The following is a 24053-nucleotide window of genomic DNA, read 5'->3' on the forward strand; positions in this document are numbered from 1 at the left end:
TATGTTCCATGTAGTGTTTTCATGGTTTCTCTGGGAAAGCAATCACTGTGTGTGTGCATCTATAGCCTCATTCATAATACATTGTGTTGTTTGAATAAACTACACTGACCTTTTCTGTGAAGTAAGACCTGTATAATTGCACTGCTCATGTAGGGACTTTGAAGTCAAATTTCAGTGAAATCAGCTTGATGGTTTATGACAAGGATGTGACTTGTTTCCCTGTAGCCAGGAACAAGAAGTGCAGATTCATGGTGGGGGTTCTGAATGTGGTCCTCTGTCACATCAGTGCCCATCGTTCTCTTTTCTCTCTGATTGAGAGAGAGAGAGTGAGAGCTTTATTTGTACCTCAGAAGCTCTGGTCCAGTAAGAACTCTGAAAGGTTTCCACTTTCCGCCACCAGACGCTGTATGACAGTGTGTATCTTACACTGTACAATATCTGCTTCACGTCCCTGCCCATCCTGGTGTACAGCCTGTTTGAACAGCTGGTTCATCCACATGTGCTGCAGAGCAAACCTGCGCTTTACAGGTAGGCCAGAGGGGGAGGGGCCACATCTCCAGGGTTACCAGTGGACCATTGTAAAGCTGTAGTGACTCAGGTGGACTAACAACCCTCACTTCTGATGGGGAAATTAGGTTCTTGGTAAATTGTACCACTGGGGACACAAAATCATATAGTCAGGTCCCTGATTACATGCTGGTTACAATCTCTGAACAAGACTGTGCAAATTGTGTTTAAAAAAAAAAAAAGAGTCCAGTGGGTTTAGGTACTAAGCTCACAAGATGACCACCCTACATATAATAAAGTAATCTGAACTTGCTACTAATCTAAAGTTATATTGAGAGGAATTTTGTGTGATGGTTATGCTGCTGTCATCAGTCAACTCTCAAGGGTTCACAGTATGTTGACTTTTGAGCATTTACACTGCATACACTTAAGGCATCGCTTATGCGCCTTAATGTTACACCTCTCGCTTTGAATCAGTTCCACTCGCTTCTTTTTTGAGCTCTTGGTAAAACCATGAATTCATACCATGTACAGAGCAAAAGTTCAGATGAAAACATGCAGATGGACATCTGGCTGTATAAAGAACCAATTGTTATGAATGAATGTGCCAGACTAATTGGTATTTTATAGACCGTTCGCTTATTCACAAATGTGTAATGTCTTTACTTCCTTCCCCCACTCTGACAGAGACATCAGTAAGAACTCCCTCCTCTCCTTTAAAACATTTCTGTACTGGACGCTGCTCGGGTTCTGCCACGCCTTTGTCTTCTTCTTCGGCTCCTACATCCTGATGGGAGAAGACACCTCGCTAATGGGCAACGGGCAGGTGAGGGGGCGGAGCCGACAGCTCGCTGCACTGAGCACGCTCTTCACATCACCATCAGACTGTCCACAATACAGTGGTCTTCTCACAGGGCCTGTTGCCGTCTAAGCCTGAGACAGAATTCCAATAAGCAGAGCAAGACGCGTATATACAGAAGCCTTCAGTGTGAACACTTGTGTTTCTCCCTGACTGTTTTGCTTTAACAGGGTCTGATTATGTGGATTGTGCTGCTTTGTTTTAGTGAGTGGTGCTCTGCTCTGTGAGTAAAGGGAGGCATTGCTTGCTTTACCCTTAATGAAATGGCAGTCAGCAGAAGCAGGCCTCGGCTCTTGCAGAACCACCCAAGGAGAGTCGGTGGACGCACTTCCCCACAGCCGTTACACCGTAACTTTGCATGGAGTGAAGGCTGATAGGAGTGAAAGTTGAACGGTTGCTCTAGAGCAACAGCAGATTGCCCCAGCTGCTGTGCAAGAAAAATAAATGAAAAGTAAAGAAAGTAAGAAAGAACCCAAGGAAGAGCTGCACGGTCAAAACATTCAATTTCACCATTGAAACAGAATACTAAGAATCACGTGATCTAGTGTATAGTGCGTTTTGATCCACAGAGCAGTTCATTTGAAATGAAGGGAAGAATAGGGCATTTGTGTAGACCAGGGTTGAAGAGATCCTGTCCTGTGAGACCACAGGTTCCGCTGATTTGTTAATTGAAGTTTAATTGAAGTCGTTCCTTGCGTTGGAATTTAACTCCCCAGATGTGGTGTGTGAAGATGGGTTACCAACTGAAAGAGAACTCCAAAGCCTTCCCTGAAGGGTTGGACTTTACCTTCCCTGGTCTTTGTTAACATAGTTTGTTTTACCTTCATTTGGATCAGATTTCTGCTGCTGCCTTTTCTTGGGTTGCCCGTGTTTCTACATCACTGTGGGGTCCTGTAAAAGTGGAAAGCACTCTCACCCCTTCTTGCCTGCTCTCTTTCATCTTTCTTTTCTCCTCCCTCTCTTCATGCTATGCATGTCTTCAGATTTTGAAAGCTAACAGACAGCTGGTAAGAGTTGACTGCGTTCTGTCTGTTTGCATGTTCTCACCGCTCAGCGTCCGTCCCCATCATCTGGTTTTCTGTTCTGCGGGAGTCTCTTGCGTGCTGTTCTTTTCGTGTGTTACTGTTCTCATTTGCACGGGCTAAATGCTACAGTGATGCTAGTCTTGTCATGCAAATATATGCGGATTTCACCCAGGGCTTTTAAATGTGATCTGTGTCATTCCAAACAAACAAACCCATGCACCGTGTTTGAACAGACCTCTCCACAAACATGTTAACATTAGGTTAACACTAATTCAAGTGAGCTGAATTGCAGTTGAAAGTGCAGGCGGAAGTGTGTGTTTTGTACATTGTTGATCTGTAAGTGCTTTTTTCCTGTTTTAGATGTTTGGAAACTGGACATTTGGCACTTTGGTATTCACTGTAATGGTCATTACAGTTACACTGAAGGTAAGTGCATTCACTCTGGTATATCTGGTAGGAGTAGGATGTTTCAAAACAACATGCATGTTAAATGAGCACTTAATGTTGTAGATAAAGAAGGAAATTACAAACATATTTTATACTTGACATTGATAAATAATGGCTATAACAGTAAAGTGTAACTTCATCATGTGGTCCTCTTGAGTATTTGATTAGAAGGTCACCTCTTCCCCTCTGTCTACAGTTGGCCTTGGAGACTCACTTCTGGACATGGATGAATCATTTTGTCACATGGGGCTCCATCGCCTTCTATTTCATCTTCTCCCTGTTTTATGGGGGAATCATCTGGTAAGCCTCCATGAGTCAAAGTCAAGGTGTTCACAGTTTGGAGTATATTGCCACTGTGTATATGCTGTATGTGTTCATGCTGTGTATGTGTATAAGCGAAGTGTAAGAAAAACAGAGAAAAACAGTCAGGCAATGGAGACCAGCTCCAGCACTCGGTCTCCATTGCCTGACTGTCCAAACAGACTTAATCATACATTTAGACATCAGGCATGTAGAACAGATGCACCCTGTCCTGTTTTTTGGTGGTGAGCTCAGAGCTGTGTGCTCCTCTATCCCCAGGCCCTTCCTCCACACACAGGACATGTACTTCGTCTTTGTCCAGCTGCTGTCCAGCGGCTCGGCCTGGTTCGCCATCATCATCATCGTCCTCACCTGCCTGTTCCCTGATGTCATCAAGAAGGTCCTCTACAGGCACCTCCAGCCTACCAGCACTCAGAAGTCCCAGGCAAGTGTCCGCCGTGGGCCGCGGCCCTCTGCTCCCTACACGTCCCTGCTGGCAGACTGAGGGCCACGCCTCCGCTGCAGCTGCCGCGAGCTGCCGAGCACGCCCACTCGCTGAGGATCGATTGTAGCTGTCCAGGAATGTGAATGTCGGAGTGCCGCGGACAACAGCGCAGTGCGCCGTGGCTGGCCACGCTGGGTGGGAGCAGCATGCGCCCCTCACTCCACAGCATGGCTTGGCACCCGGCACCCCACCCTCGCCCCAGATTGGGCGGGGCCCGCTGCACTTGCCTCACCTTCGCTTCACACAACAGGCAACCGCTGGTAGCCGGACTCTTCTATCATCTGCTCCTCTTGAGCCCGCTCAAGAGACCTGTCTCTAGTCACTGCTAGCTCAGTCTGGTTACTCCTGTTTGGGGAACTTGAAATGTTTGGTTTAAGTGAGTTCAGATCTAAGACAAGCAGCCCTCTCCTGTGCACGAGCAGTGCTGGATTGAGGGGAGACAGTTACAGTGGTAACAGATACGAAAGAAAGTTTGCATTTAAAAAAAAACTGCAAACTAGATTTGCTCTTGGTGTCATCTTAGAGGAATGCTTTAGAGTCATTCATGTAAAGGAATACATTTGTCAGGATCAGATGGCTGCAGATGGCTTTGTTTGTCTGAGATCAGAATATATTCTGCTAGCAAGTACATGAACAGGGGGTGGATTTTGTATGATCTACAGACATACTTTTGTGTGTTCGTAGCATAAAATATATTGTGGCACCGTATCAGTGGTTAAGATTTGTATAGTAGTCTTTGTGTAGAGGTGATGGGAGTTATGTGTAGAACTGGAGTTTATAATGATATTTTGTAAATATATTAAATGTACAAGACACTATAATGTAAATTGAAAAAAATATCCCTAAATAAAACACTTGTTCTAAAAGCATCCCTTCTAGTTACAGTGAACCCTAACTCAACTGTCCCTTTAAGTAGATCCTATAAACACTGGGTTTTGCATTTATTTTTCTTATGCACATACATTGAAGTAAGGAATAGCTGTATCATTGCTGGAGACATAGACATTGAACCTTTGAGTCCTTAATCAATGAATTACTTTCTTTTGGGGTTGACAGGCTGCATCCCAAACTGCACAGTTGTCATCAGAAAATTTGATCAAGGGAGTGGTTCAGTCTGCGAAGTGCTTGTTTCAAGTTCGGGCTAAGCCCTGTGGACTGGGTTCAGTCCTAGCCTGTCATCACCTGAAAATGACAGGGAACCTACAATGGTGGAAAATTTGCTGAGCAGGGATAGAGGTGGGCTAGCTCGTCACGCCGCTTTCAGATATCCTGCTGTTCATCAGGTGCGTTGGATGGCATCAGTGGAGCAGCGCTTATCCTCGAGTTGATGCCAGCTTCACTTTGGTGCAGTGTGGGGCTTGTAGTGTGAAAAACAGAGTGTGTTGGAGGATTGCATTCATTTCACTTAAGTGCTTCTGCACAACTTGCAGAGGTTGTCATGATGAGACAAGCTGAATTTGAAATGGGTTGCATAAAGAGGAAGGAGAATTTTTTTAAAAAATCAAGCCTACTTTTCATAACGCTTTCCTAATGCCTCTGAGGAGGTCTGCTAGTGGGGAAAAGCTGAGGGCAGGATGGGTTACCATCACAACAGCCTTGCAAGGTATCTAACTATATGCAATCCTCCAGTTTAATAGGATCTGATATTCATTCACGCTTGAATTTAAATTGGTTAGCAAATTAGGTGTACCGTTTCAAAATATGCTAATCAGAACATCCTAGCCTGAGCTGGAGCATAATAATTGTGCAATAATGATAACATTATGCTCTGACAAGTTGGCCTTGATCATGAAATTATCTCCCTCCCCTGTCGCTGCCCACTTGGACCCCCCAAATAGTCTAGAATTTTGCCCTGTGCAAATTTGACCATTCTAACCAAGAGAAATGGCCTCACAGAACATGTGCCTCATTGTGAATAACAACCTGAGATCAGTCAGACACAAATGTATACACTTTTTTTTTTAACACTTCCTCAAGGTTCCGGTTGTGATTATTGCACAGTGATACAAAATTTTAGAATCTACAGATGTATGGACACAAAAATAGCATACAAAAATATAAGATACAGAAGTATTTTCATTTTAGGAGCTGCTCTGAAAATCTGCTCTTCCACTGGTGGGGTCATGTTTTTGCCCCATCAACAGATCTCTCCATCTAAAGTCAGTGACAGAAAAATAATGAAAATGCAAAGAATAAACATGCAGTCTGTGTTACAGCCGATGGCATCTGAAGTAAGACCATTGTTTGCCCTTGTTACACAGGAAGAGAGCATTCAATGCCCCAGTCACACATGCAAGGCAGTGTTAAGTGCCCCAGTCACACTGGAAGCAGGCATATAAATGTCTGAGTCACATACTTCACTCTTGCTAACTAGGCACTGGGACCGGTTTTGTGTCAAACATACAGCCGCAAGTAGATTGATACGGCAGAAGGGCATGTGTGTGGTTTGGGACCCGTCCACAGAGCACCAGACAAACTTGTTTCCTTTTTCTGTGGGTTGAGAAATGTTCCCTGCTTCTCTGAGTTTGGGTCTTCTCAGGCTGGTAGTCCACCTGAGGCCTCTGCGTGTGTATGCGCATCTGGCCTGTGTGAGTGTGTGTGTATGCGCGTATTTGTTGGTGTTTGTGTGTGTGTGTGTTTGACCAGCGTTTGTGTCTCTTCTCTCCTTACTGACCTCCTGTGTGTCCCCCCCCCCCCCCCCCCCTCTGCTTCATAGATGTACTCCAACAGAGTCGCTATAGGTGATGACTTCATCGCTCTGCAGCCCTTGTCCAGAGCCAAGAATCAGCTGGGCAAAATTAGGTAGAGTAGGAGAGCTGACTTCCCTGAGCCCGTCTGCATGACAAGGACAAACTAACCAGCATTCAGGGGTGGGGGACGGACGGACAGACGGACAGGAAGACAGGCCAAAGGGCCTGCGTGCTAGCTGAGACTCGGGAACACCCCTCCCCTCGTATGCCCTGTCCCAAGTCCCACAGCCATGGGGCACTCTGCCTCTGCATGCTCCTCGGTGCACTGCAAGCCGCACAGGTTCCCTCTACCTGTTACTGCAGCATGGCGCAGTCCTGGTAGCCTAACACTGCATCCGGAGGTGCCTCCACCATAGCCCTTTTTAATATGCCTTTTTTCTGTAAGGCTGCTTGAATTTATTTACTCTGTGGAAGGAATTTGATGGATCCTTCCATCTGACATGTGCTCATTAATCTATATTAGATTTTAAACCAGTCTGCATTTTAAAAATGCATGTGGATTCATTTTTATAGCATGTATGATGGACAGTGGAAATTATCAGTACTCACTGCAGTAAGGAGTGTTCAGAAAGCCTCTACTGCTTTAAGATGTGAGCTTGTGGTTAATACGATGTGTAATTATGTATAATGTATGTTTTTGTAATTAATTTGACTATTCTGATTTTTCTAATTCCTTCAATAATTCCAACACCCCGAACTGAGCATCCCGTTTCTAATAAACTTCTCATCTGTTTTATTAATTTACGTAATTGGGATTATACTACAAGGGCAATCCAGATTTACTCTGTCTAGATTTATTGGCTGGTTTTTTCCCCAGCCTGCCAGCACTCGGTGTGACCCACAGCTCAAGGGGGGCTTTCTGTATGCTGCTTATGCAGACACAGGCCTACTGTCTCGTTGTTTTTTGTCCTGTTTCGCTACATGCAGGAGACTCACAAGTGTTTTGTTCTTCCAGATGGAAGAGGATAAGATTTCAGTCAGCTCAGAATATGACTCTGCTGAAAGCAGGAGCAGAAGGGAGGACAATTGGCAACTGCTAGCCGCCTCTCCCTGCCCGTGGGGCAGGCCTGTCCATTCCTAGGTAGTGCTCCCCAGCCCGGGCTTGTGCGTGTGTCTGCCCGCAGGCCACCATCACCCACCCATCCCCCATGTAGCCACTGTGCGAGGTAGAGCAGACACGGGAAGAGACTGTAGACAGGGACCAAGGGCAGCCATTGGGAAATGCTGGCATGTTTGTTCCTGTGTCCTCAATGTTGTGAACCCTGTGCTCTTGTCCATTGTATAGCGATGTGCCGTATGTCAACCCCTCTGGTGTCATGTTGTTCATTTTTATTAAACCTGTCTCGAGATGTTTTATGAGCGAGCCTCATCGTTTTCGGCCTTCATCCACCAAAAATGATGTGTTGGTTTGTCTGGGTTCATTTTGAAATCTGTAGAAATGTCCAACAGTCCATCTTTAGAAAGAAAATGAGGAAAATCCGCCAAAATGCATTATTTTCTGTTTACACATGATTTGATTTGTGGGAGGTACAGAAATCTCAAAAAATCTCGAAAAGCGAAACGCTGTTTTTAAATAAATCTGGAAACTTTGTGTTAAAAATCCTTTTTTTGAACCGAAAACAATGGGGCTTGAGTATAAGCGATTACTTAGACTGCATGCATGTTTAATATTCTTTTCCATCAAGAAGATATAGAGCATTTGACGGAAGCTTGGCCCAAGGACTGGCTTCACCAACTTCGAAATAAAAATGAAGGTGGTCGTGCATTTCAGCTTTTCTATTATGATAACCACTTTCTACATGACAAATACAATATTTTATATATATATATATTTTAAAACAATAAATTGATCTTTTCATTTTCATTGAGCTTTAATTTTTGTTTGCCTTTTTCTTTTGAATAAAGACATATTTTACCCATGTTTTCTTTATCATAAGTTCTGCATATTCATGTCCTATCACAGCAGCACTTAAAATCCATTTCATTGTCTACTTTGAATCTAAAATGTCTTTTTAAAGTTTCATCGGTATTGCAGCTGATCTTGCAACCCAGAAAAAAACCTTTAGAGAGTATTGAAAATATACTCTTGTTAATTTTTTAAAAACAATTTTAGCCTAGTAAGATTCAGTGTCACCAGGTGGCTTATGTCCCACCTTATAGCTGCTGGTGCTCTGAATACCATTAATAACCATTAATATCCACTTTGCAAAATTCTGACTGTAAACAAAAATGGCTTTCGTTACAGACTAACTTTGAGTGTTGTCATCTTCCCTGTTTCCTGATCCTTTGAAATGTGCTATGTGTGCAGTGTCGCGGGTTCACAGAGTGACTTTAATCTTTTGCCACAGTTCCTTGCCCTGATTGTTCCCTGCCGCTGACTGATTTTGGACAGCAGTGTATGTGTTTGCATTTTGCACATTGGTTGTTTGTATAATATTATGTAGTCCTTGTCCTTCAGGTTGGATGTCTCATATTTACATGTGACTCCAGCCTCGGGTGGCAAGTGAAAACGGCTGTATGTAAAATATCACCATAAAGATTTATTCCATTCGTCCCCCAGTTACAGGTCAAAGATGAAATGTATAGCGAAGAGTGTTTGCAGTTGAGGTTTTCCATGTACTCTAGCAAAGTGCAGATGAACTGATGTGTCTATTTTAGTGAGACGGAACCACAAGAAAATCTGATACATTGTGGACGTCTGTGTTTTAGTTGCAAGACAAATGTACTGCTAGTGCTGAGTTGAATGCTGTCTGAGCTGGAGTCCCCCTTCTCACTGTTTTGGGCCGAATGCCTCGTATTCACTCACACTCAAAATATGCAAGGAGCGTGCTTGGGAATTGTGTCATGTGTTCCACATTCTTATCTTATAGGCTGTGAGATAGAGTTCAGTCTGTCCCTTGATTCAAATTGAATGGAATAGAATGCAATTTATGTGTTACCTATTATTTCTAAAGGGTTGTCCCATGGATAATCCTTTAAATCACATTCATCCATCGTAGCTAATGAAGATCAAAAATGTGTCAGATCGTTTCTGCTAATGCAGACATTCCAAGGAAATTCTTTGTTGCAAGATTGCAGGCTGCATACACAGACGTTTTCCATTCACGTTTTGGTGGGAAGAAAAATATCGAATTTGTAACCCAAAGCTGGTAGATTGTGTTGTGCAAGGGTCTGTAAGACTGCACAGCTCAGCGCTTAGTCAGGAAAATTCTGGTTTGGCTGTAAGAGACCAGACTGGTCTCAGATCGAAGAATCGACTTAACCTCACTTTATGCAACGTACTGCATTATGAATGCCTTTCTATCCTGCTCATGTTCACTTCATTTCCTATTCATGTTTTTAGACCAAAAAACTGACCATCCTTATTCATTCACTGTTTGAAATTCTCTGATATAGAACGTAATGTGTCAAGCTTCAACAATTTACATGTGAATAGATTGAGAGGGACGAGATTCTCGATGCCCATGGCTGGCTTTGCTCCAGTCCTTTGTAATATGATTGTGCAGTCCAGCCACACAGAGGTCAGTAGAAGCGTGGCTCTGAATATACTGCGGTGTTTATCACCTTTTTTTGTTGTCTTCATAATTTTGCATTTCAACCATGCATAACCCCCCCCCCCTCCCCACCACCAATTTTTTAACGCTGGAAGAACATAAGAGAACTTGATATGTGTGGCACAGTCCTCCCCTGGAAATGTGACCTTGATCACCATTCCCTTACCGGACATCTCCCTATGTGCCGATCCTAATGTACTGTCTCACTGCCCCTCCCTCCCTCCCTCTCTCTCTCTCTCTCTCTCTCTCTCTCACTCTCTCTCTCACGCTCCCACTCCCTCTCTCTATCTCTCTCTCTCTCTCTCTCTCTCTCTAGCTTATTGAGACCCACCAGGGCATCAGTTGCGTGGACTCGATGTGTTGCCTCTCGGAGGGGGAGAACGGGTGCGCGCGGCTGGGCCGGATGGTGGAGCGACTGATGGGCCGCTGTGACCCCACCCGGGTCAGCAGGTGTGACATTTCTCTAAACAGCCTCTGCTGTAGGCGCATCTCCTACAAGCTGGAGCGGGACGAGCCAACAGCGCTCGAGGTCTGAGCCCCACGGGGTAGGGGAGGGGGGTGGGGGGGTTGAAGTTGGTCAGGGGGCCAAAGGGTGGGGAGAGAGGTGGGGATTTGCTGGCCTTTTTTCTGGAAACCTGTTTCTATTATGTGCTATAATATAAGGTTTCTGAGGGTCCCTCTGATGCATCGCCTTTCCGGTGTTCTATGTACGATAGGGACATGCCTGCAGTGTCTTTATAACCATGTGTCACTATAATCGGATTGATCTTTCCAGACCCCCGTCTTTCTTTGTTTTTCTTTCACAGTCTGCCCTCCTCTGATGGTGGAGGGCCTTCTCTGTGTCTAATCTTTGTGACTGACTGATCTGCTTTGTCTTCTTCCAGAGGTTTGCAGAAGGTTTCATACTCGCTGTAACTCTTCTGCCCCACAGATTCAATGTGTTCGTCCTTCAGTGCATTGTAGTTCCTTTTGTTTGGTCTGTCTTTTCCATACAAAATGAAACGAAATGTAAAACGTATTTATCCATAGAAAAACTTGACATGTATCCTCGTCGAATGCTCTTAACTCGAAAAGCAAACCTTTTGCACATCTCGGATTCGTTCTCTTACCGTTAAAGATGTAGCATTCCTTGCTAGCTTCACGTTCCTAGTTTCTTACTTGCCAAAGTATGTTGTCATGCTCCAGTGGTGAGAGAAGAATGGCGGCATGCCTTTGTGAAGCTTTCCCCTGCCTCTGCCTTCTCCTCGTAGTCGTCTGTCAGAAGTCCACTTTAGCTGTTCTGGTACTCCAGGAATGGAACAGTAATCACGGGTTTCCAGGCTGCGAGGCAAGCACTCAGTCAGTCTCGACTGACACTCGTTCCAGTCTTAGCGCTTGAACACTGCCACCTACGGGGTGGATCCCCACCCTCAGCAACACGAGAGGGCAGAAACTCTCCCGTGCGGCAAAACAGTAGCCTGAGTCCTAAACACTGCTGTGCTGGGAGGTTTCCACAGCCGAGATACAGGACCACATCAAGAGAAAGACTGGACACGATCGAGTCTCGAAAGGAATATTGCATCTTTAGCGATTTTTACTTTAAACTTGAAGCCTTATAGGTGCTTTAGATAAGAAAGTCTTTCAATCGCATGGGGCTGCCTTTGGTATTTTGTAAGCTGAGTGATCAGAAGTCCTGTGTTTTTAACTGTGTCCGCAGGTCCTTTCTAGCCGTCTTCTCCTCCTTTGCTGTTAAAAATCTTTCTCACTCTTGGTCTGGCAAATCAAGGTAATACAGTTGTTAACCATCTCAGAGTTCAGTATGCAAATAGATTTTTTTTTTTGCTTTTATGTAGTTAATGGCAACATAATACAGATGTACTGTATTGCGTATTTTGTTCTTTGTTTTCATAGGGAGATAGATGATAAATATGAATGCACATTATCTAGTGCACAAGGTCTTAAAACGGTTGTCTGAAAGGTAAACTTCTGAATATATCAGACTTGACTCAACATTTTTACCATTTTAATTATGATCACAGTCTAGAATGGGAGCAATTAAGCACTTTGTCCAAAGAGAAGAAATGGTTCATACTTAGCATGATAAAACCCATAATCACACAAAATGTTTGTATAACAGACATATCCAGAATGTGATGGATTAAGACACTTAATATAGTAGTACAAAGTTGAAAGGGGGTTGGCCAGCCATCCCAGCTTAAACACTGCAAATGGCTAGTGCGCCCCCTGGTGGTAGTAAGCTATTTGTTGAACATGGCCCTGGTGCCTTTCCACATTTTTAAAGATGTCTATTATTTTCAAGGGCTATTAAAAATACAATGCTCTGTTAAAAAAGAAAGCTATAGATTTTATAACATATATGGATACCAATATTAAGATATTTGTCAGAAAAAAATGAAACCTTATATTTTTTTGTCTTATTTTTATATATACTGTACAGTTAGTCAGAATGTTTATATATTATGTATATATAAACAACTGGGAAATTATATTTTGTTATTCGTATCAGTTGCGTTTAGCTGATAATGCGCAGAAGAAATGCTGAATATCGTGAATATAAGGATGTATGTAAATGAGTACACACTGATGAAAGAAGTAAGTATGAGTCACATCTGTAAACATCACTCGTCACCCATGTCAAACCATTCTGTACTAACAGCTTGTCTCACTCCATTTCTCCATTGCTTTTTATTTGGTTGTGTTCGTAATGCTGTGGTGCTGGGTGTCGCGAGCGGGGACGCCGCGCAGGGCCACCGCGGCAGACAGATGGTGAGAGCGACGAGGCCACGGTGCCTGTGCGAGCGCGCTCCGCGTCTCCGAACATGCGCGTGGCTGCACCGCCCACACCATCTGTCCGCCAGCAGGGCTGTGGCAACGCAGGGGGAGCGGGAGAGCCGCGCGGAAAGCCCAGCTCGCTTCCAGGCTCCCAACCCTTGTTCGTGTTTCCGTTGCTGCTTTTTAGATCGTGGAGCGACTCGGACCCCTTCTATTCGAATGACCGGAGCATCCTGACGCTCTCCCCAGTGGAGGGCAGTCGTTGCTGAGGCGGCCCGCGAGCGGTATCCGGTTCTGAGACGCTGACCCCCTGCGCCTCACCCCCGCGTGCTGCCAGGCTAAATCGCAAGAAAGAATGTGTGACGGTTTGAGGCCTTGCTCCAACGAACACCTGAGAACAGTATCATCTGCCATTTTCGTATTCAAAACAAAAGGGAAAGAAGTGACACCAAAGACAAAAACATGGAACCTGTTACTGGACATGTCAGACTTGAGCCAATCCATTGTTGCTCCATTAAGCTACCGCTGTGTTACCCCTCTGACTGTTTTGAAGGTCCGCCATCTTTCCTGAGGAAAAGGGGTCCTTTTTTAAGCCATATTCTCCATTTTTAATGTACCTGATTTTTAAGGTATGAAGACGTGAGAGCAATGAGAGCTCAAGTCTGGTGCTTCATTGGACATTGTCCCTGAAATGCCTGCTTGCATACTGTAGATGTTAGTCCCATTTTAGAAGGTTTGATGGAAGAAAGTTCCCATTAAGGCTCCAAGGGGAGGCTTATCATTTTCTTTAATTTGCTGTATGTTGAGTATGATTTGCACATTTTTGTTAAATCTTACATCTCAGTTTTGTTTTCCAAATCATTGTCTGCATTTTATCTGGTTGGAGTGTTTTTTTTCCTCACCCTGTTACTAACCACTTGTTCACAACATTCTTCACTCATGCGTGTCTGTCTGTGTGTGTGTGTGTGTGTGTGTGTGTGTGTGTGTGTGTGTGTGTGTGTGTGTGTGGGGCTCACACCCCTGAGTAAGGGTCACTGAGCTGCATGCTATTTGTTTGTCCTGGAGGGCTTAGGTCACAGTGATAGACAAAGGAAGTGGCTGGGTACAGGAGATCACTGAGACAACCGTTTTAAACTTGCCATGAATTACACGGTGAAACATGTTGAAGTGTGTGCTAAGCTGCAGGCAGCCAGTGATTAGAACTGAGCTATGTGATGAGACAAGTCTGCAACTAGACCTATGACCTCATCCGCCCATAAAGAGGAAACAATTTAACAGGTAGTTGTGGGATTTTCCGTGTGCTAACCTGTGCAGTGACACCACCATAAAGGTAATGAGAGGCTGAGGAAGAGGAACATGCTGCTCAACCTGTCATAAAAGATTTTGTCTCAAGTTCCACCATAATGAAATAGCCCCTCATAGTTACATTACTGATCAAAGGGGAACTGGCCTATCAGACAGATGGCAAATTTCGATCACTTCAGGAAATGAAGTTACATCATAGATCAATAAATTGTCCACGCTGAAGTAAGATTCCAAAGAAATGGTCAGTTGCAGTGAGGTACTTCATTTCTTTTGTTTTGTCATTGTGTATCCAGTGTTGAAATCATGTGCATAATAGTTGCCCAGGAGATGCAGATGTGTTTTTTGTATTCCACTGGCTCAAAATTTATCCATGTTAAATGAGGGATGTTTAATTGGGTTACTGATGATTAGCAATAAGAACCTGCTTGGACCTCGGACACTGTCTTATGTAATATCTTTTTTTTTTCTTTGTTTCCATTTCAGTAAAATTCAAAATGAAGTCTGTCAGCTGTATTCTGTAGGTGAAGCTGTTTTATTGCTGATGTTATGAGAATTCTATTTACAGAATAAAAAAGTAAGAAAAATACCATTTGCAAATTGTTAATACTAACATTTACTCTATCTTTTTAAAACTAATATTAGTCATATGGTGTTCATCTTCACAATTTAACTAGGAAAATTGTGATTTTTAATTCATAGTTGGATCTTGATTCAGCGTAAACATAAACCTCACTAACATAGCAGCATGTCAGAACAGAATCTTACCCAAAGATTAAGCATAGGCTTAATGTGATTTACAGCAATCTTTGTCTTTCCTTTACTTAGTGTTGACTAGTTAAGGAACACTTTTACATAGTAGAAAATAAGATTTGTAAATGGCCTTTAATGTCTGGCCAGTTATTTGTCATGTCTCTGAGCACTACTTTTCCACTCGTGTTAATGTTTTCCCCTCATATTAGGAACACCAGCATTGTTACAATTCACAGCACAACCTAAAAGATGAGGGTACTTCTCGGATGTCAGAGTATAGCTGTTGACACAACTTACAGAGCCTTATTTTGAGTTTATCAATGGAAGAAAATAAAATTTTACATCCAAATTTTGGTTATGACATTGCTATAAGATTGTATATCCTTAAGATTACTAAAAATCGTGGATATTGCACCTAAATCAGAACCAGTAGCATCTTGCAGAAACCCATTACTGGGGAGGAGGGGAAAAGTGCAGTTTTTGCAGCTGTGTGTGCGCTGGGACAAAGGTATGATTTGTAAACCACAATGAACAACTGGATTCAACATATGAGCCCCCCGACATCCAAATGCTGTGCATTTCAGAACCAAACCAAAACCTTCACAGTTTAGGAACGAAGAAAAAACAATTTTTCTTGCTTTCAGTGAACATTTCAAGCTTCAGTCGATTTATTTTATAATTACATAGTAATTATAACAATGCAGTACCACTCTGAATATTTGTAATTACTTGGAGGACTTACAGCTCAATGAGTATAGACCATGACCAAGGTGTTTCTGTCAACCAGCAATCCTGGACCACTGCTCACCACACGTTTCACACAGGCAAGTACAATAACCACTTTTGTTTGCTTTTAAGTATGAATAAAATAAAATGGAATTTTACAATCCTTTTTCCACACAATATAAGGAAATAATACACCTAAAGTTCATATATCCTCTGTAGGGGGTATTAAGCACACTAAACAAACCTTAATATAGAAGCAGCTTTGGTGGATGTGGAATATTCCACAAACTCACCAACAAAGAACTTTCTCTGTCGATAACGGTCAAGGTGATTTGTGTGATTCCTCAATGACATCCTCTCGGATGCATGACTCAGGTGGGTTACATTTAAGACAGCTGTTGTAACGAAGATAATGGTAAACCAGTCACTGCTCAGCAAGGTTAATGGGGATGCTCAGCCGTGTGGACATCTTACACTGTCTCTCTGCAAATGAAGCACAAGAAGTCAAACTAAAAAAAGTCAGGTTGTCAGCCATCCACAACCATGCCCATTTCGTACTGCTATTACCATATATCTCCTTTATAAATACTTGTAGAAAAGAAGCCTAAACATTGTACAGCTGGGTCAATCTGGACTGGTTTAGCTTGCACCTTTCGAACGGACATCCTCTCATCCTCTCTGCTCAGGTTAGATTTGGCAATTTTATTTACTTCATAAAGCCTTAAAAACAATTTTTAAAGAACCTAGAATGATCAAGTTCTCAACTAGGGAGGTGCTTGATTATTTCCTGTTAGCACCTGGGCCTTTGGCCCTAAAACTCACTGCACCAAAGAGAATGTCCATTGGATATTTACCAAATGAGAGTAATTTTGACAACACTATTCTAAATCAGCGGCTGGCATTTCAATTCACTGCACAAACAACTGCATTTAACTGCCTTTAGCAGCAGCTGCTTTGCCACAACAGGAATGATGTTTTTGTCTTTAGCAAAACAACTCTAAAAAGGTACAAATTCAGAATTTTCATTTGTACATATCAAGTAGGCTATACAAATTAAAACACATGATTCAGTTAGAGGCTTTGACAAAAAATTTCTAGGTGTCAGACACGCACAAATAATCAATGGCAGACCAACAGATGTAGTCAGCTCAGCTATGCCAAATGAATGCTTTCATGACCTACACCAAACATTTTGAGTCAAGTTATTTTTAAAACAAAAATGCTACAATAAATGCTTTGTGCTGGTCTGTCACTCAACATAGTAAAATTATGGAAGAAATACCAAAGCAGGGATGCACTAAGTATCAAAGTGAAAAAAACTCCAGCGCATGAAATTCATTTGTTAATGGACCCTGTTTGAAGTAAGACGCAGTTGTGCTTGGTGTAAATAATGGCTGCTTCAAAAGACAGCATCAGCCCTAACACTGGTAAAAGAACAATAAGGATGGTCCAGAATATCGACTTGAACTCCAGCTGGCTGGAGGAGATACAAAAGAATGCTGTGCTAATGACAGGCCCAAACCACCGTTACAAGACTGAGAGGATATGCTTTTCGAGTGTCTGCTGCGAAGTCTCGTTCCTGGGGGTGATCCGAAGCCCAGTCCTGCCATGCGTTTTATCCACCGTCGTCTTTGCTGTGTGCCGCAAGTACAAAACTACGCACATTCTTCCAGCAGCACCCTTTACACAGTTGTACTTTTTGTCCCAATTTTTGGTCGCGCAAACTCCACAAAGTCATCGATGAGAACCGGCCATGCACCTAAAAGGAACAGCCACGTGAAAAGTCCTGGTCAGAATCATGTTTAAAGAATATGTTAAGTACATTCTTCCCCTCTGTTAAAAACCTGCGTAAAATGTTTTTATCTTTGGCAAACCAGATGTTTTACACTTCTCAGAAATGTTCAACGGTAAGAATGCAAATGCTCCATTTTGTTAGATTCTTTGCATACACGACTTTTTTTGGCACTAAAATATGATTTGAGTTTGCAACCACACCGCTGGTGAAAACTACCCAATAGAAGACTTCTGGCAGTGCCCCTCTGGAATATAAAACACCTTAGATCATTGCTCTGTGCCAATTTAATATTAATTATTAGTCTGTTATCAATTATCATTACTTTCACCGTTAACAGATGTGCTTATCTCAAGTAACTTATAATACTACAGGCTAACACCTTGCAGCCCATTTATTCAGCTTCAAGTCTAATGGACCAGTGGAGATAAAAGTTATGCAAAGAGTTAGTATGCAAAGGGCTTTACCTTCCTCGTCATAATTGGACATGTCATCAGCGATCATTGTACTAAAGTCTAACAGGAGGTTCCAGGTGTCTTTCGGTATTGACCTTTTATGATGTTCCTGAAGAAGGAAAGAGATAAAATGTTGTTAAAGTTGTGATTTAACACTATTCAAGTTTCAAGCGCCGATACATTATTGTAAGACAAGAAAGGCACAAAGAACAGGTGCCCAGTACGGTTCACAATACAAAGGATGTTCTCCCGATGTAGATTAGTCATTTGTGTACGCTGAAACATTCACCAGTGAGGAGAGAGTCAGGCAGCCTAAATGCTTCCATGTATTTGTCCTTGTGCGTGTAATTCCTGTATGAGAAAGGCTCTTACTCAAAGGATGGAGAATGGCACAATGTGCGGTCAAAAGAAAAAAAAAATAAAAAGCAATCCATTTCAGTAGCCACATTATTGATTAGAGCATCACATCGAGCCTGAGCCAATACTGGCGCGGGGAAGGACCACACCAGACTCATGAACGCCATTCATGTGCATGCACACATGGTGACAGGGGACAATTAGAGATGCAACCTAGACATCATGTCTTTCCACAGTAAGAAGAAACCCGCAGGGCCAGAAACTAAACCGGAGCCCCGGAGCCCAGTAAAACACCAATCTGAACGTATCCTATAAAGTTGCCAAAATATACCGGTTGGGACAAAATGGGATTAGTTCTAACATGATCAAAGCCCCCCTGTCCCAATCTACACTATCAGCCATTGACTACAAATAATAACAGCATAATTGCCTAACATAACAGAGGATGAGTAAACAAAGAAATGAATGACGGATAAACTTACCAATAAAAACTGGTTCCACAGGTCTAGGAATTTGAATCTTCCTGCAAGTACTAAATTCCAATATGCAATTGCCATTTCTAAATCTGGAACATACATAAACATAAATGATAAACTGTAAATAAGAGAAGCAAAATACTGTACTTGCTACAAGTTTCCATACCTTGAGGACAAATACAAAAAAAAAAAAACAACAACTAACTAAATACTATTATGGAAAAAAGTAGTAACACCAATACACACCTAAACCCTTCTGTCCAGGATTTTTTGCAAAGTTAAACGTAAACTGATAAAAGTCCTTAAACTTCCCTTGGTCTTTTAACTCCTGTTCCATTTTTGGCAACTGTGCTTTCAGTTTCTCTATGCTGTCGCACCTTGGAAAAGAGAAAATGCTCAGTCAGTCACTGTTTCAAAGAGTGATAACCAGTTTATTCCAATGAGGTTCCTTAATAACATTCCAATAGCCTTCAGTGTTTGAATAATCTCATACAATATTACGATTTTTGAAATAGAGGTTCTTCACAATTTAGTGACCATCACCCTCAACACAATGTGTAAATAACAAAAAATTGCCTATGTTTAAATTTTGGTGTGATAGTTGACCAAAAACATGATACCACTGGACTGAATCTGTGCCTATGTTCCTTTATTTTCATCTGAATAAATTGCAGTTTGACCTAAGTTCTCAGGTTGGTGTCTAATTATTACTTGAATTATTACAACTTGCAACAACGATCTAACTACGTTATCCATGTTCACAATTTGGGCCACTGCTGACATGACAAGCTAAGAAAGTAAAGCTGAATAAACTGACTTCACCTGATTTGGTTAAATCATGCATGTTATTCATTTAAGTAAAAGAACATTAACAACATGTATCACATAATTAACAGCATGTATCACATAAAGATCAATCACAAAATATTGTAAATACAGCACATAAACAGAGGAGTTAATCCAACTAAAAAGACTTGGGCCCAACAACCACCATCTCAGAACTTGCTGCCCCTCTATCAGAGGATGTTTCACGCAACTGATGAAAGCGGTGTCCCCCAATTGTTTTTGTTCTTTTTAAGCTTCTAAACCCCATAATTTCACATTTAATTGAATATCATATAAATTAATTTATCTGTGTATAACAAGTAGTATGGAGCTGTACTCCTCATATTAAATTCTAAACACATGGCAGATTGTCGGTGTCTAATATTGCGATGCTTTTTTTTTCCTGTCATGAAAATTACATTTATAAAGTTTTGTAGTCTCAGTCTTTAAAAATATCATTTTATCCTTAAAATATCCTTTTATATTGTAACTAGGTTTGTTCACTAGATGGTGCTTCCTGGTGACTTCAGTCACTGGGCTTCACTGCACTGAGGAATTACCACATCAGCCTTCTGAAACAAGGACTGCATTTGTTTGTGATGCAATACTCATGAATACATCCAGATGGGTCTGAACCTCCTCCAGCCTTGCACTCACCCTTGCTCTGTCATTCCATCCATGAACTCCTGCTTTGAGAACTCACACTGTGTTGCTGCCCGGAACTTCCAAGCTATAAGCAGCACACTAATACTGGCAGGGTCCAAACCCAGGTCATCACAGAACTGCTGGACTCCATCAACACCAATTTTGTTGTCATCTTGAGGATCTGCAACAATACCAAAGTAACATCATGTTAATTAAGTTATTACTGAGCGTGAGACATTTCCACTCCTGACAGCAATGAGATAATATAGCTTAGGGGTCAAATACAATGTGCGGAGCATCTGCACAAATGCTTATTATGTTCATGCAATAAAGAGCCATTTCAACTACTCTATAATTATTTACTTGCCATCATCTCAAGTGTTATTAGAATACCTCATTAATTAGTCATTTCAAAACCTAGTGCTGTTAAAGACCTACTTAGAAGCCCTTGAGGTGCTCAGTAAACCACTATGTGTCAACTTTTAGATTGGCAGAAAGTATGCATGGTTATTTGGTTATTACTTTACCAAAATATCCAATGTTCAGGTTATCACTAGCTACAGATGAAGAAAGTTTTCCCACCCATGCATAAATTGTCACTTTGATGGCTAAATAGACTGTACTTCGAGAAACCCATTAACAGTGGCGGAGTTAAAACCAGTAATGCATTTTCTTTTCTGCATTTAAACGTTCGTGCACTGTACAGAGTTTACTTGCCTCTGTATCTGTTGTAAAGCTGTTCTAACTTTTTCCTGTCCAAAGCTCCTTTTAGGCTTTCGCGAATGTAGAGTTCTGGGTTTTGAAAGAAATTGTCCGTCGCCACGTCTAATTTCCAGTCATTCTGTGACAGACAGCTCACTGCAGTCTTTTCACTAGACTGTGTGAAGAGCATGAACTGACGAACTTTATCCTTCTGCGAGGACTTCAGCTTGTTCTGCGGAAGACAAACATGTTACGCACAGCAATTCATCGCATTGCTATAATATATTCCAGAGCGTCTATTCAAATGCGTTTTGATAACTAAATACCTAAGTGAATGTTACTACAGCTCAATAACGCAGCCGCGCTCTCTGGTCCTACAGATAAAAAACTAGCTAACGACCTAGCTAACTTAGCTTCCTAACGTGTGGTGTTCTCCTCAACAGTATAAACATTCTAAGATTTTGTAGAGTTTTATGATTAGCAAACGTGGGTGGCTAACGTAGCTAATAACTTAACACGCGAGCTCGAAACTCTTGGTACGGGGTAAGGCTGTGTTATTGACCCAAGTTATAGGTGCAACAAAATAAGTAAATTCTGCAGGTTTGCTCACGTTTTTTGATCCAATTTCACCGACATGGACATCTGCCCCTAGTTTTGATAAAACTGCAAATCAGGGTAAAGACGCTTCCTTGAGCTAGCTTTGAAGACTTTTGAGCTAGTTGACGCGTTAGCTGGTTCATAACTCTGAGGCCAGGTAGGTTTCCTGGTTTATGAACTAGCCACACTACAGCCTGTTAGCCTCTGGGAAAGCCCACGTTTGTCACCCAACTAGGTAACTTGGCAAGCTAACCTTACCTTACAGTGTTATTAGATAGGGGTAGCTGGCTAGCTAAGTGCAGCTAGTTCAGCTGACAAAGGTTAAATTGCTGAACCTTAGCTAACTGGCTAACGTTAACGTTACACACAATTCAGAAGTCCTGAATTAAATTTTCTATTTTAGATTGCTACCCAGGTGATCCCCTAGGTAATTGAGATAGTCATTTCTCTCGCAAGTCAGTTAACCATACAACTAAAATATGCTTGTATCACATATTTGCTTAAGTGTTTACAAAAGAACCGTCTCCGTCGATTTCACTGTTTTACAGTAGAACTGCTAAGCACACACGTAGGCCTTGGCAATCCACGGCCTCGATTGCGCACGTATTCTCTCTCGAGTTTAGTGCGCAGTGGAGATCTCGCTGGTGCAACTGGCTTCTGCTTTTGAGGTTTTCTAACAATGAATTGAAACCGGTAGAGGAAAACTCTAGCTAGCCAGCTAATCTACACATGACAGCAATCCAGAGCTGCTATCCGGAAGCGATGTTCACATCTGCGGTAGTATGGTTCCGACATACCATTTTATATGTTAGGAGGAAAGGAATAACACAAAACAAAGTGTTATTTCACTTACCATGTTTATAATTGACAGACTCTTCCGCTCTCCTCTCCTCCACTAGCTACCACTTCCCGCTCATGCGCAGTTACGTTGGTTATTCCAGTCAGGGCTTCCAAAGTCTCAAAAAGGCAGAGGCAGACAACAGACATGATTTACTTTGTTGGTTGGTATTCTGACACAGACAGTAACTCTGTTGGGATAACAGTTCAACTGGTAGTAATAATATAATAATATAAGAATAAGCTGTGATTTGACCTATGTTTATGATGCAGTTAATATGTTTAGTTATAACTAAGTTTATTACACCATCTGTTTTGGTCATTAATTCAGATAATTCAAGGACTTTTGGGCCAGAGGAAACACGCACATAAAGTGCTTTCATATCACCACCACTCTTGGGTGACACCAGAATACTTTGCATTGCATAACATACTGCTTTTTGTTTAAAGATGCACAACGTTTCTAATACGTTGGAGCCCTGAGCACTTTTAACAGAGGGCAGAATTTATCTGATAACTGGAAAGTCTTGAGTTCCATACGAGACTTGTTACCATGAAAAAAGGATGCCAGTCTTGTCGTCCTCCCCTGTTCCAAGCAGTAGCAATGGTCACAGGCAAGCGCCAGGCTCTGTTATGAAAATGTCTTCACAATGTTGGCTGACAGAATTATTTGGGGGGGGGGGGGGGGTGGTGGGCTGGCTGTCGGTGTGAGGTATCCAAATGTAGCAATTGATTCATACCTGCTGAGTGGACCCTGTTTTCAAGGGCTGAGTGACGCTGTGTGTGCTGTGAATATGAGACCATCAGGGATTAGAGATGTTGCCACAGTGTGACATTGCATCAGCATACTGCCCATGTTTAGTTATCACTCTGCACCCTCAGCATGCCAACCTTACTCCCTTCAGCCAAGATATAGCGCTATATATACATAGTGATGACAACTAGTGCCGTTGTTCCTAGAATTCCTAATGATTCCTGGATTATTCAAGCCTTTATATAGAAAATCAGCATTCCCATTAGGATAGCAGAGGGAGACGCTGTGTTATAATTATCAATGAGAATAGAAATAATATAGTGATGCCATTAGGAAAGATGATAGTGTGCTGTTGATAGTGGAAGATCAGGCAAAGAATAGTGTTTGACATTACAGAAAGGTAGAACAGAAATGAGATGAATAAATGTATTATTCTTGTCTAGTCATCACAGCTTTAGCAATGAGGAATCACTGTTGGCCTGGCTGACAGGAAAGCTGTGTGTAAAGCACTGTAAGACACCAGGGAAATAAAGAACACAATAAGCCTGTCAAAATAGTCTGAGCATCCTTCATCGATGACAGGTCAGTAAGAAAGCAAATTTCCTAATCATGAATAATCATCCACATCCAGCCAGTATGCAAATGTTTCTTGAAATGTTTTGTAATTACAGCATGACAAGCTCGTTGAAGTGTAAATTAATGACCACAAATTCAAGTCCTGATTATTTCATACTGGGGCCATTTATCCATCAAGGGAGAACACAAGATTCTTTCCAGCATCTGTTTACCCTACTTTGTCTTTCTATATTAAAGTGCCACCAGGCAGCAAAAAACCAGTACTACACTACAGCAGAGCTGAAGCGTTCCTTCCTTGGTGGGAGAACTCCTTTTATGTCTTGTATAAATTTAATGTCATAAAAAGACATAGATTTTCAGCATGTATGTACTGCAAAAGAGGTGACATGATTCACTATACCCCAACAAAATGAACACAGATTCCACATGATGCAGTGCTTGATGAGTAAAAAGACAACTGCCTGTATTATAAGAACTAGTGTTGTCAAATGTACAAAATATTGTGTACCTATGCAATTAACATTATACAGAAGAATG

General features: G+C 42.0%; 2 protein-coding genes across 5 annotated transcripts in view; one reads left to right on the top strand and one right to left on the bottom strand.

The window, feature by feature from the left end:
* The window catches only part of atp11b (ATPase phospholipid transporting 11B (putative)), a 33605-nt gene extending 20069 nt beyond the window's left edge, over window positions 1-13536 (top strand). Inside the window, exons 24-32 of one of the 4 annotated variants that reach the window (XM_036516367.1) lie at window positions 401-528; window positions 1195-1333; window positions 2350-2373; window positions 2752-2817; window positions 3035-3138; window positions 3418-3583; window positions 6360-6445; window positions 10264-10397; window positions 12907-12961. In XM_036516367.1, coding sequence (XP_036372260.1) covers window positions 401-528; window positions 1195-1333; window positions 2350-2373; window positions 2752-2817; window positions 3035-3138; window positions 3418-3583; window positions 6360-6445; window positions 10264-10366 — 816 coding nt within the window. In that variant the 3' untranslated portion in view covers window positions 10367-10397; window positions 12907-12961. Of the gene's footprint in view, window positions 1-400; window positions 529-1194; window positions 1334-2349; window positions 2374-2751; window positions 2818-3034; window positions 3139-3417; window positions 3584-6359; window positions 6446-7348; window positions 8128-10263; window positions 10398-12906 lie in introns of those variants that run through there. The other 3 variants (XM_036516350.1, XM_036516368.1, XM_036516358.1) reach the window with 3 other exon arrangements.
* A 1884-nt stretch (window positions 13537-15420) lies between these two features.
* LOC118773597 (DCN1-like protein 1) lies at window positions 15421-22244 on the bottom strand. Its single transcript, XM_036522608.1, has 7 exons — window positions 22203-22244; window positions 20768-20984; window positions 20063-20231; window positions 18827-18957; window positions 18587-18669; window positions 17760-17856; window positions 15421-17259 (listed from the first exon to the last, which is right to left on the bottom strand). Exons 1-7 carry the CDS (start codon window positions 22203-22205, stop codon window positions 17183-17185), a joined length of 777 nt encoding a protein of 258 aa, XP_036378501.1. The 5' UTR covers window positions 22206-22244; the 3' UTR covers window positions 15421-17182.
* Window positions 22245-24053: the final 1809 nt, after the last annotated feature.

The sequence above is a fragment of the Megalops cyprinoides genome, chromosome 2, assembly GCF_013368585.1.
Source record: "Megalops cyprinoides isolate fMegCyp1 chromosome 2, fMegCyp1.pri, whole genome shotgun sequence".
NCBI classification, from domain to species: domain Eukaryota; kingdom Metazoa; phylum Chordata; class Actinopteri; order Elopiformes; family Megalopidae; genus Megalops; species Megalops cyprinoides.

Excerpts from the sequence above, each read along its gene's own strand:
- LOC118773597 (XM_036522608.1), bottom strand. Across the intron at positions 18,958-20,062 it reads GATGGAATGACAGAGCAAGG|GTGCGACAGCATAGAGAAAC; the intron begins GTGAGTGCAAGG and ends CTCTTTTCCAAG. Across the intron at positions 17,857-18,586 it reads TGTGGAACCAGTTTTTATTG|GAACATCATAAAAGGTCAAT; the intron begins GTAAGTTTATCC and ends TTCCTTCTTCAG.